This window comes from Erpetoichthys calabaricus, chromosome 12 (assembly GCF_900747795.2).
Source record: "Erpetoichthys calabaricus chromosome 12, fErpCal1.3, whole genome shotgun sequence".
NCBI lineage: Eukaryota > Metazoa > Chordata > Cladistia > Polypteriformes > Polypteridae > Erpetoichthys > Erpetoichthys calabaricus.
In genome coordinates this window covers 102,453,669-102,465,698 of record NC_041405.2, presented here as the reverse complement: position 1 = coordinate 102,465,698, position 12,030 = coordinate 102,453,669, and the positions used below count along the sequence as shown (strand labels likewise).

Genomic DNA, 12,030 nt, shown 5'->3' with positions numbered 1-12,030 from the left:
TTCATCCCGTGACTGTGCGGACTTTTCTCATGATAATGTTAGGTCTATTGGCTCCACTATGAGGGAGTGTGGGTATGTGTGGGTGCATGCAGGAGTCTGCCCTGCCATGCAATGAGCCCATGCTGGCCTGGGTTTAATTACTCACTTGTGCCAAATGCAGGTTTTTGCAACCTTGAACTCGATTAAGTGCTTTTGATAATAGATGGACGAATACAGTGAAAACAAAACTTATCACACCTTGTTGCATTTGCAGGGCCACCCAAAGCATGCTGAACAAAAAGTAATAAGATGGTACTAAAATCAATACCTAACTTAACAATCTTTAATCTGACTCTGGGAGTGAATGCAAAAAGAAGGTCAAAGCATGTGAAAAATGTACTCTTACTTCAGGCTGGTAAGCTTAAATCCAAATGCTACTGATCAATGAGGAAAATAATGGAGAGAATAATGGCTTTGTGAGCAAAATGAAATTATATTTCCCTAGCAGCTGCTGCACTCACTGAGACTTTACTAAGCTATCGTCCTTTATTCAGTTTCTAGTTAATAGAATGGCTTGTTCCTTCTTCTCCTATAAAAAGAAACAAAATTTACCACTTGAGAAGTCCAATTTTCTTCCCAGTGGGGCTTCGATTTGTATGTGAACAGTACTGGCATATACAGTGTGGAGGGTACTTTGAAATCCCATTCTGGGTCAATGCATAATCCAGTACACTTCAAAGAAAACATGCATAAGAATATATGCTGTTAGGCATCTAAATAAAAATCTGACATGTCAAAAAAATCAGCATTTTATGTTCCAGTATTTTTAATGGAAAAAGATCCAAATTTATAAAAAAAGATGGGCTGATAATGAAGCTGATGAATTTTCCTTTTCCTGGCATGCATATTGTAATGATCAGACACTCCATCTGCCAAGGTGCCAAGATATGACTCCCTTAAAAAAAAAAAACAAATAGCAAGTGCACTGCTTGTGCACACCTATCATACAATCAGTACGCTTTTTTTTGAATGGGTGTCTGTCTAATTCCATTGTTTTCATGTTAATACGTTGTGTGTGTCTGTGTGTGTGTGTGTGTTAATACCATCATAGAAATGAAAATGAAGAGCAGCAAGAAAAAGGTAAGCCATTACAATGTGATGTCTCACTTTACTGGCGCATATTCCAAGCAAACAGGGCTAAACATAACTTTCAGTGCCAAAGATGTGTTATAAAATGTACTTGGTAGATACAGCAGCCACAACTTTACTTACGTTTAACTTACTGCAGACTTACCTTATTTAAGACAAACTTGTACCCACAGTAATTTTTCATTACACCTGCACTAACAGCCTCTTCCATGTATCACTTTAATGATGTCTTAAAAATTTTATGCATGCATATATTTTGACAAGCAAAAGTAATATAAAAGAGGTCAGGTGTGCTTTATCCATAAACAAGAGCTCCATTGATATAAGGGAGGTTTGTTTGCAGTGCATGATCACCTGGTTTATATTTTTACACATGTACTCTGAGCCCAGGCCAATTTCCTCCCAGATTCTCAAGTTCATTAGGGACCCTAATTTGGCCCAATGTGAGGGCAGGTGCTGGCGTATTTCCAGTGAGAGGCTGGCTTTCCATTCAGAACGAGGTGTTGCCAGAAAGTGCGCCAACTCTCTGGGAACTCCCTGCAAGTGGGATTATGTGGTAATGATTGTAAATTGAAATTCAACGATTAGGTGCCAAAGTTTAGTATTAGTCTGTTTCTGCAGAAGAGGAAGATGCATATTGCAGTTACAATTGTGTTTGATTATATAGCATGGGGATGACAACAGGCAACAGATGCACAAATGAAAACAGATACTCATTTACAGTGACAGGCATCTGATTCTAGGTACTACAGACTGACAGGGAGGCTTCAATGATGATGATGAATATGGTAGATTTGGTCTACTGTGCCCATTCACAGAACTCTTTCTTAAGGAAACTTTGTAGTGCTTCCAAATGTTTAATTACTCCAGCTCTGAAAAGCACAAATTGTCTTGTTTCAATCATGAAGATAGATGCAGAAGGAGCTCCTGGAAACCCAGCTATGGTACTTCAGTGTTTAACTGCAAGCTACAATTAAACAATTGCAGCAAAATTGGCTCTTTTTATAATACAACCAACCTTTTGGCCTATTAGTATTAGGACAGGAATCAGAGGGAAAAAACATAATTTAGGAGCAACATTATGGAGTTATGAGAGCATGGAAAACAAAATGGACTTGTCAAGAACAGAACTTAAGGCAATTATCCTTACTTCAGGACATACTACATACTAATTGCCACAATTACTGGCAGCAGATCTGCAAACCTTTATGCACTTGGTGTCTTTGTATAGTAGTTTAACAAGGTATTTTCTTATGTCCAACCCTTCCATTTCCTATAGCATGGGAAGCATATCCATATGGTTAGTTTCTTTTGATATTAATTATAAACAGAGAAAACAATTATTAATAACTTAATTTCTTCACATATACAGCCAGCGTGTAATGTATGCTCAGCTAGATATGAACAGTAATTAACCATTCTGTTAACTTGACAGATCTGCTCTTCATAGCGAATTTAAGATTTTTTTTTTCTCTCTAATGTCAGATATTAGAAGTGCATGACCATATACCAGCTTTGCCTTTATTTTCTTTATGAATAGTCTACTTGAAAATAGCAACAGTGAGGACATGCTTTGTATATTAGAAATTTCACTTTACATTTTTCTCTGCAAGATTGAAATGTTGCTCATTCAGCTCATTCTTATTTCCTATGACATTTGAAATCCGCCTGGCTATAAGGCTTGACACAAAAATGTGACCACTGATTTGTGCACAATACAGCATATTCTGAGAAATTCCAGTTCTGACACATTTGCCTACAAGTGTGTTCTGTTTTCTTTTCTTATACACGTACATGTGGGGTGTTATCAAATAAACAATGCCTGAACAAATATAACAGGCAATTGACATTTATGTCTAACTGTGGGACAACAAGATTCTCAGCAGGCAGAGTAATAACTAGACTCATGATACAAACTGAGATTAAAAACAAAAACAAAATACAGATTAGAACCTGTCGTATCTGTGCCTTTCATTTCCGGCCATAGACTAACACAGTATTTATTTCCTGGCTGTTTTTTACCTTCTTGTTTAATTGTACTTTTTGTCTACCCAGCCATATGGCTCTATTCACATTTGTGCATTTGTAAAAAACTCAGAGGATTAGAAATGTGCAGAGTTATTAATAACTGTATGACACATCTTAGTCTTCATTTGCTTAAATTAAAAAGGTTAAACTCCTTCATTGTTTCTTCATAGCTCATACAGTACAATCCTGGGATTAGTCTGTTTACCCGTCTCTCTACTTTCCCTATTGATGCTATGTCTTTTTGTAATATGAAGACCAAAGCTACCTACAGTACTCCAGATGAGGCCTCACTACTGCATTTTATAATTTAATCACAACCTTACTTAATTTACACTCCAGTACATCAAGTTATTTAGCTCAATACCCTTCTTAATCACTACTATGCAATGTCTGAATATAGACAGTGACAAGATCACTAGGATTCCTAGGTTCTTCTCATAAAGTGTACTTTAATGTTTCAAAACTTCCATTATGTATTCAAATCTAACATTCCTTACTTTCTGTATATAATACTTTACGTTTACTTGAAATTAAATGTTATCTACCAAAACTCTACTCAAGTGTGCATTCTGTTTGGGACTCTCTGTAATGATTCAGCCAATTCTGTATCGTCCACAGTTCCAACCGGTTTAGTATCCTCCACAAACCTAACTAGGCTTTATTTTTATTCTTATCAAGATCATTAATGTATTTTAAAATAAGAGGTGGCACCAGCATCGAGCCCTGGCTGGTCAACATCAGGTTGATTATGACTAACCTCTTTTATGTTGGGTGAAACAGTCAGTCCAATGCAGATATAATACTTAACAGCCAGTATATTACAGTTAGGTCCATAATATTTGGACAGAGACAACGTTTTTCTAATTTTGGTTCTGTACATTACCACAATGAATTTTAAATGAAACAACTCAGATGCAGTTGAAGTGCAGACTTTCAGCTTTATTTCAGTGGGGTGAACAAAACGATTGCATAAAAATGTGAGGCAACTAAAGCATTTTTTAAACACAATCCCTTCATTTCAGGGGCTCAAAAATAATTGGACAATTGACTCAAAGGCTATTTCATGGGCAAGTGTGGGCAAGTCCATCGTTATGTCATTATTGAGTAAGCAGATAAAAGGCCTGGAGTTGATTTGAGGTGTGGTGCTTGCATGTGGAAGATTTTGCTGTGAACAGACAACATGCGGTCAAAGGAGCTCTCCATGCAGGTGAAAGAAGCCATCCTTAAGCAGCGAAAACAGAAAAAACCCATCCGAGAAATTGCTACAATATTATGAGTGGCAAAATCTACAGTTTGGTACATCCTGAGAAAGAAAGCAAGCACTGGTGAACTCAGCAACGCAAAAAGACCTGGACGTCCACGGAAGACAACAGTGGTGGATGATCGCAGAATCATTTCCATGGTGAAGAGAAACCCCTTCACAACAGCCAACCAAGTGAACAACACTCTCCAGGGGGTAGGCGTATTGATATCCAAGTCTACCATAAAGAGAAAACTGCATGAAAGTAAATACAGAGGGTGCACTGCAAGGTGCAAGCTACTCATAAGCCTCAAGAATTGAAAGGCTAGATTGGACTTTGCTAAACAACATCTAAAAAGCCAGCACAGTTCTGGAAAAACACTCTTTGGACAGATGAAACCAAGATCAACCTCTACCAGAATGATGGCAAGAAAAAAGTATGGAGAAGGCGTGGAACAGCTCATTATCCAAAGCATACCACATCATCTGTAAAACACGGTGGAGGCAGTGTGATGGCTTGGGCGTGCATGGCTGCCAGTGGCACTGGGACACTAGTGTTTATTGGTGATGTGACATAGGACAGAAGCAGCCGAATGAATTCTGAGGTGTTCAGAGACATACTGTCTGCTCAAATCCAGCTAAATGCAGTCAAATTGATTGGGCGGTGTTTCATGATGCAGATGGACAATGACCCAAAACATACAGCCAAAGTAACCCAGGAGTTTATTAAGGCAAAGAAGTGGAAAATTGTTGAATGGCCAAGTCAGTCACCTGATCTTAACCCAATTGAGCATGCATTTCACTTGTTGAAGACTAAACTTCAGACAGAAAGGCCCACAAACAAACAGCAACTGAAAGCCGCTGCAGTAAAGGCCTGGCACAGCATTAAAAAGGAGGAAACCCAACATCTGGTGATGTCCAAGAGTTCAAGACTTCAGGCTGTCATTGCTAGCAAAGGGGTTTCAACCAAGTATTAGAAATGAACATTTTATTTCCAGTTATTTAATTTGTCCAATTACTTTTGAGCCCCTGAAATGAAGGGATTGTGTTAAAAAAATGCTTTAGTTGCCTCACATTTTTATGCAATCGTTTTGTTAACCCCACTGAATTAAAGTTGAAAGTCTGCACTTCAACTGCATCTGAGTTGTTTCATTTAAAATTCATTGTGGTAATGTACATAACCAAAATTAGAAAAAAAGTTGTCTCTGTCCAAATATTTATGGACCTAACTGTATATTAGAGTTATATTTTGAAGATACTGTACAGCTGTTATTCTGCAATTATTTCCTGGCAATAAACCCTCATTAGGCTCCAGGTTCCAGAGGCACACAGTGAACAACATACAGATGAACTAACTGCATCATAGTCTGCTATGACAGCAGTACCTGTGCCAAAACCTTGGCCCTGCAACAGTTAAAATTAATTGGCTTAGTTAATGAGTGTGGCCACATTTTTGCCCGCACTTTTCCCCTTAGACAACACAATTATGGTCACCTTGGTATTTTGGCTAAACTATGTCGCATGAAGGAAGGACATTATGAGTTGGGTTTAAAAATATAAACCAATCATACTGAGAAATTCCATGTAAGAATGAACAGAGGAAGACAATGACAATCAATAGTATCTAAAATGTTAAGGAAACATTTAGAATAATTCATTAATCTATTGTCAAACCTGTTAACTCTAGTTTAATATGTTAACTCTAGTTTAGGTCTGTGGGAGTGAGAAGCCATTAAGATAGCAATAGGCACAAGTCACAAACTAGTCTACTGTTTGGCCATTTAGAAAAATCAGCAAACATGATTTATAGTATTAAAAGAGCAACTCTCTGTAAAAAAAATATAGCTGCGTTAAATGTGGTTGCGGTTACAGACGTGCATAGGGATGACTTTTTGTTTTTTTAATTTAAAAACAGTCTCCTGAGGAGGTAATGCTGAAACTGGAGATTTCTTAACACTACAGTGCAGCCTGGCATTATCATGGTGGAGTTTGCATGTTCTCCCAGTGTCCACATGGGCCCTTTTCAGAGTACACCGGTTACCCTCCAATATCCTAAAGACAAGTGTGGGTGTATGCGTTAGACTGCTGTGTGATAAACTGACAACCCAGCCATGGTAGGATAGTTAATACACAAAGACACCATAAAATGTTACATTTCACTTTTATGCAGATGAGGTTAAATGGAAAGGTAAATAGCTAAACCGTTTGTTCATACATTCTAAAGAGTTCATTGGGTTTGCTGTTTTTGTCTCATCAATGGCAATGCTTAAATCTGAAACATCTTTATAAATTCATTTACAATATTACAGTTCAAAAGGAACCATGCAAGCTTAGGTGACCTTTTACAGTAAAGTATTACTGTTGCTTGTCAAGAAAATGCATGTAATTAAAATGATCAGTGAAAGGCTGGCTATATTTTGTACAGCTTTTTGACTATGTTATATTAGAGATTTTCATTGTAAAATGCTGATGAGATACCCTACCTGGATTGCATTTACAGCAGTTCATCTCAAGATTGTCACAATGACCTTCAGAAGACTTACCTTTTCACACACTGACAAATTAGAACAAGGGGGAGCATGCCAATTAAATGTAAAATATTAAGAACAGAAACAGAAAGACGTCTACCAAGCAGAACGGGCAATCAAGGCTACAAGCATTTCCAATTACCTACAGTACCACCACAGTTAGAGTAAAGACAGAAATTCAGTAGCGTCTAAGCTAAGGTTCATATTTAATTCACTTTAAACACAAAGAGTTATTACAGCTCATTATCACCTTGTAAAAATACCACTTCTGTTGAAACATTTGCAGCAGAAGATTTCCTTTTGGTCTCATGAGGCAATAGTGCATTAGCAGCAGAAAAGCAAACATAAACCTGCATTATCATGCCTTCCTGACTTGAGATAGCTGCCTTATGCTGTCTGCAACCTGTTTTCTACAATGGAACAATCCTGTAAATGAAAAGTGCATGGGGGTGGAGTATTAAGGAGCATATGCTTCACAAATTCAGAAGTGCTGTTTCCACTAGTGCATGATTTAATAACTAAAACGTATCTAACTAAACCACCTGCTGCTTTCAATGAATAAATGGGCCATGACTTTGGAGAATGGTATGGGTCAATGCATAATCCCGAGTACTGTACTACCAGTTGCATATGTGGTGTTCTGCAATGCAATTATCTAAATGTATTATGCAAGCTGTAGCAAAAAATCTCTTTGGATATTTTACCTCTTTACTAAGTAATCAGATATTTTTATGTGATCTTGAACCCTGTTCTGCTCCTTAAATAAACAAATTTAAAATGTGAGTTATACCATTGTCTATAAAGTAAATAACATGGTAAATACAATTTCAAATGATTAACACAACCTAAAGTGGAGTCCCTTGATGTTTATATATATAATCTTTTACATTTCTAAAAGACACACATATAGATTTCAAAGAGAAAGTCAAACAGGTACTCACATTGTACCAGAATTCCAGAGAGTGCATTTTTGAACTTCTCCTTTGCCTCTTCCATTTCCTTTTCATGGGCAGCCTTCTCATTCATTAGTCGACGAATGTGACTGTTAGAGGACTGGATCATGGAGTAGAAGTTGTTGGCATTGCGGCGGTTAACTTCACCTCTTTCTACCCAAGTCAGTAGGATACGAATAGCTTCTGGAAATTTAGAGTCATCTACATGAGAACAAAGAATATAACAATCAGTTTTTGCCTTTACTTATTCTTTAATCAAAAACCAATGTGGCCCTGCTTACACGAATTTCAAACAGTGTCAAATTTGAACTTCACCCAGCTGCCTTCTCTTGCATTATATTGATGAAATATCATGTAAAACTTGCTGCATTTCTATAAGAAATTATTTTATTAAAAATGGCAGTGTAATGTAAAACATGTTGAAAAGTAAAAACACTCAGCACAAAATTTGCTAACTTGAAGTGCTACAAATAGAAACAAAACAGTGTTTTAAAGTAAACATAGTGACAGGAATTTTTCTCTGTTTCAACTATTTTGCAAACACTTTTTTCTTTACCACTTTTTGATATTTTCTTTTATACTATGAAATGGATTATAGGATTAGTAAATGAATGAATATACAGCATGCACTGAAGTATATATGGTAGACATATGATTTTTTGGTGAATTACACATTCTTTTTTCATGGAGCCGTTCCCAAAAAGAAACAGTAATTAAAACAATAAAAAATTAAATGTTTTCAAATTTTAAATTGTCTTTCCCTTGGGCAAAGTACTTTGCTGAACACTCTCTGGCAAAAATGTCTCTAATAAATATTTACTCAATTGCTCAATATTTGCAAAATTGTTCCAGCTGTGAAAGGGTAGTTAAGGAATGGTGATGGAGAGGAAGTCTGAGTAATTTTGATGGGATTAATGAGGAGGCCTCCGATTGTGCCGCTCAAGTACAACTTGTTTCTAAATTTTAAGCCACTCCTATGTTGATACAACCATGAGCTTTAGATCGGTGTCTTGTTGAAACACAAAATTCTTTCCTAGTATCAGTTATGCAGGAACAGGGTTGCAGGTTAAGTGTATCCAGAACATCTGATTACCAACACCATGTAATGCACTGGGGGTAGTGTGATCTGACGGTGTTCAGTATTTGATGCCATTGTAATCTCATTAGACCATCAAGAGTTCCCAGCACACAGCTGAGGTATAGTGCGGAGTTCTTCCATGCTACTCTCCGATCAAAATCTGACACGGTGCAAAGCCATGGAGAGTGCTAATTCAGGAAGTCCATCTTTAACTTTACAAACTGACCTTTGTAGCACCTATACAGGCACAACACACCATCCTGAACCTTACCTTAAAAGTACCCTTTTTTTTTTAGAAGGATGGACACATCTAGGCTGAAAGAGGCAGATTCTCAGTTTAGAACCATGTGTGGGACTATCAGTGAGGCCATTTGATATAGGTGTTGAATGCAAACGTTCCAAATGTTTGAAAAAGTGGATGTCTGTTTTGTGTAATTTCATGTATTAATTTCTGCATTGTAGGGGAGCACATTTGTGCAGTCACTAATGTTGCTACGTCATGGTTCCAGTGTTCTGGCTTGAATTGTGTGTCCAAACACTGTGAGTTTTCTCCCTTTGTCCGTATGGATTTTTCTTAGGTACTTTGTTTTTTTTTTCATATACCAAAGACACATATTACACTAAAAGGTGATTTGAGAATATTATGTCATTTCTTTGAGTCCGGGACCCCCAAAACTACAGAGCTAAAATGAGTCCTCATCAAAACAATGGAAACTAAATACAGCGTCACTTGTTTTTATAGCATACCATTAAAGGCAAGAACTGGGCTCATTATCATTACTGTCATAACGACACTTTCATATTATCTTTTAGAAAAGATGGGGTTTTCTGAGGCCCTGGTGGATGTTTTATGACTTTGTTATGAACTTACTGATCCAGGAGAGAGGGATTAAATCCTGGCCTGGTCATTGTCTGGATGGTGTTTGCACATTCTCATCTTATTTACGTACAGTATGCATCAAGTTAACTGGTAATTTAAATTGGACTTGAATGAATGGAGTAGGCATGTATGAAAATGGATGGATGCATTAATACTTTAATGGTTTAACACTAACCGTTGTAATCATTAAAGAGAGAACCCGTTTATGACATTAATAAAGAAAAAGTGAAGTTCTATACCCATTTTCTGTTGGACAATAAACTGTTATCTATTGCATATACTACTTCTGCCTTATCACCTTTTAATTTTTTTTTACAGTACTTTTAAAAATGAAACGATTACAGTACTTGGCAGAAGGATTTTAAAGCTCATTTCAGTGCACCACACAGATCTGTCTCATTTTGAGGCAGAGATTTGGCTCAGTGCACAATCCCTCATAATGCATTCTTGAAAGAGAATCCAATCAAAATGGCCTTTTCAAGATGGAGTGCATCGTTGGTTGCAATTTTCGGTTTTGCATCTTATCAATGTTTATGGTGAAAGCAAATGTGAAACAGCAAATGCAGAGGTCTTCTTCATTTTGATGACATCACTAAAATTGCAGAAAGTGGAAAAATATATGTCTAAGTGGTACTCTTTGAAAGCTTGTATTTCTGTGCCCTCAATTACTGCAGAACCTAATGTCTCCATGAAAAAACAAAGAGAGGGGTACTACCGCAGGGTGGAAATAAAACACAATTCCTTTCTTTCTACTGTTAGACTTTAAACCGGTACTGTAATGAAGGTGAATTATTCATGCCTGTTTCAACTTACATTTGCATTTGTTTCAATTGAATTTACTATTAAAATAAAAACAATTTCAGTGACCTTAAAGTAGTCTGATGTTTATTAGCACAATGCAAACTATTAACCTTCAGAGTGTGGCCAACAAGTGTGGAAAAAAGTTTTTTGCATCATTCTTTTTTTTTTTAATTTTCACCACTTAACCATACACTCATTTGTTTTTCAACATACTGTAGAATGTAAGTAAAAAACATATGAGGACTGATAGATATATTCATATTTACTTTAAAGCACATACTGTGGGTACAAAAAATACTTTAAACATAACGGCATGCCTTATTTGGACAATTACCAAGGGCAGCTGTCATAATTGGGCATATTTTTAATTGTAACTAATAAAGCCAATACTTTGTAAATGCGTATTCTTACAGACAATCAAACTAACAAATCTAATAAACACTAACTAGGAACTGCAGCTCAGAAAATCAGATGAAACTTACAATCCAAATAACCTAAACAGTGCAAAATGAATTTATTATACACAGTGGTGTGGTTAAAACCAGGCAATCTGCTTAACCTTGAAGGAAACAGAAAGTAATATTCATACACATATATCTAGACTCTTACTTTGAGAGCAAGAATCCTTACGACATTTATTGCTTTAACATAAAATATTGTTTTATTATTATATAAGTGTTTTTTAGACATGTATTCTGACAACCAACAAGGTTACTGTGAAATATTGTTAATGCTGCAATGCTCCAGAAAGCTGTTATGTAAAATGCGTCAGATTTCAATGATGATGGTGGTGGTTTTTCATGCTGCAGTGATTCACAGTATCAGGTACATAGAATGACAAATCTAAACCTGCACCTAACTGCTCTCTGTCAGTTTAAAAGTGAATCCTGCAATTATTTGCTGTTAACTAATGGCTAGTGCTGGTAAAAGGGTAACCTCACAATTCTTCAAAACACTGAAATATATCTCATGAGCTATTTACAGGTCCTGAAATTAATTTTCATAATGTCAAATATTACATTTATGGGCTTAAAATAATTTCACATATGAAATGATATTACTCTGAATATGATTATCCACAAAAGGCTGCAGACGTGAAGCTGTACTGTCAGGAAACTTGCCAGGATTAGACATTTTTCCATTTATGACAGCAGAAATTGATACTTGCCAGAGCATATTTAGATTTTACTGACATTTTGTTTTTTTGTTACCCCACAACTAGTGGCTGACAAAAGAAAATCTTTAAAAAATGTTTCATTGAAAACATTCCATAAACTGTGTTCATCCTGTCCATATTTGTAAAAATGACATCAAAAGCTGCATGTTACAACTCAAGATGTTAACACATTAGACAAGATTTTTTTAGGGACTGCAATTTCAGCACTGCTCACCTA

The 12,030-nt window shown here is 36.4% G+C and overlaps 1 protein-coding gene across 1 annotated transcript in view; it reads right to left on the bottom strand.

Moving 5' to 3' along the window:
- The window catches only part of enox2 (ecto-NOX disulfide-thiol exchanger 2), a 587,323-nt gene that overhangs the window by 64,559 nt on the left and 510,734 nt on the right, over positions 1-12,030 (bottom strand). Inside the window, exon 7 of the mRNA XM_051935340.1 lies at positions 7,866-8,078. Coding sequence (XP_051791300.1) covers positions 7,866-8,078 — 213 coding nt within the window. The remainder of the gene's footprint in view (positions 1-7,865; positions 8,079-12,030) is intronic.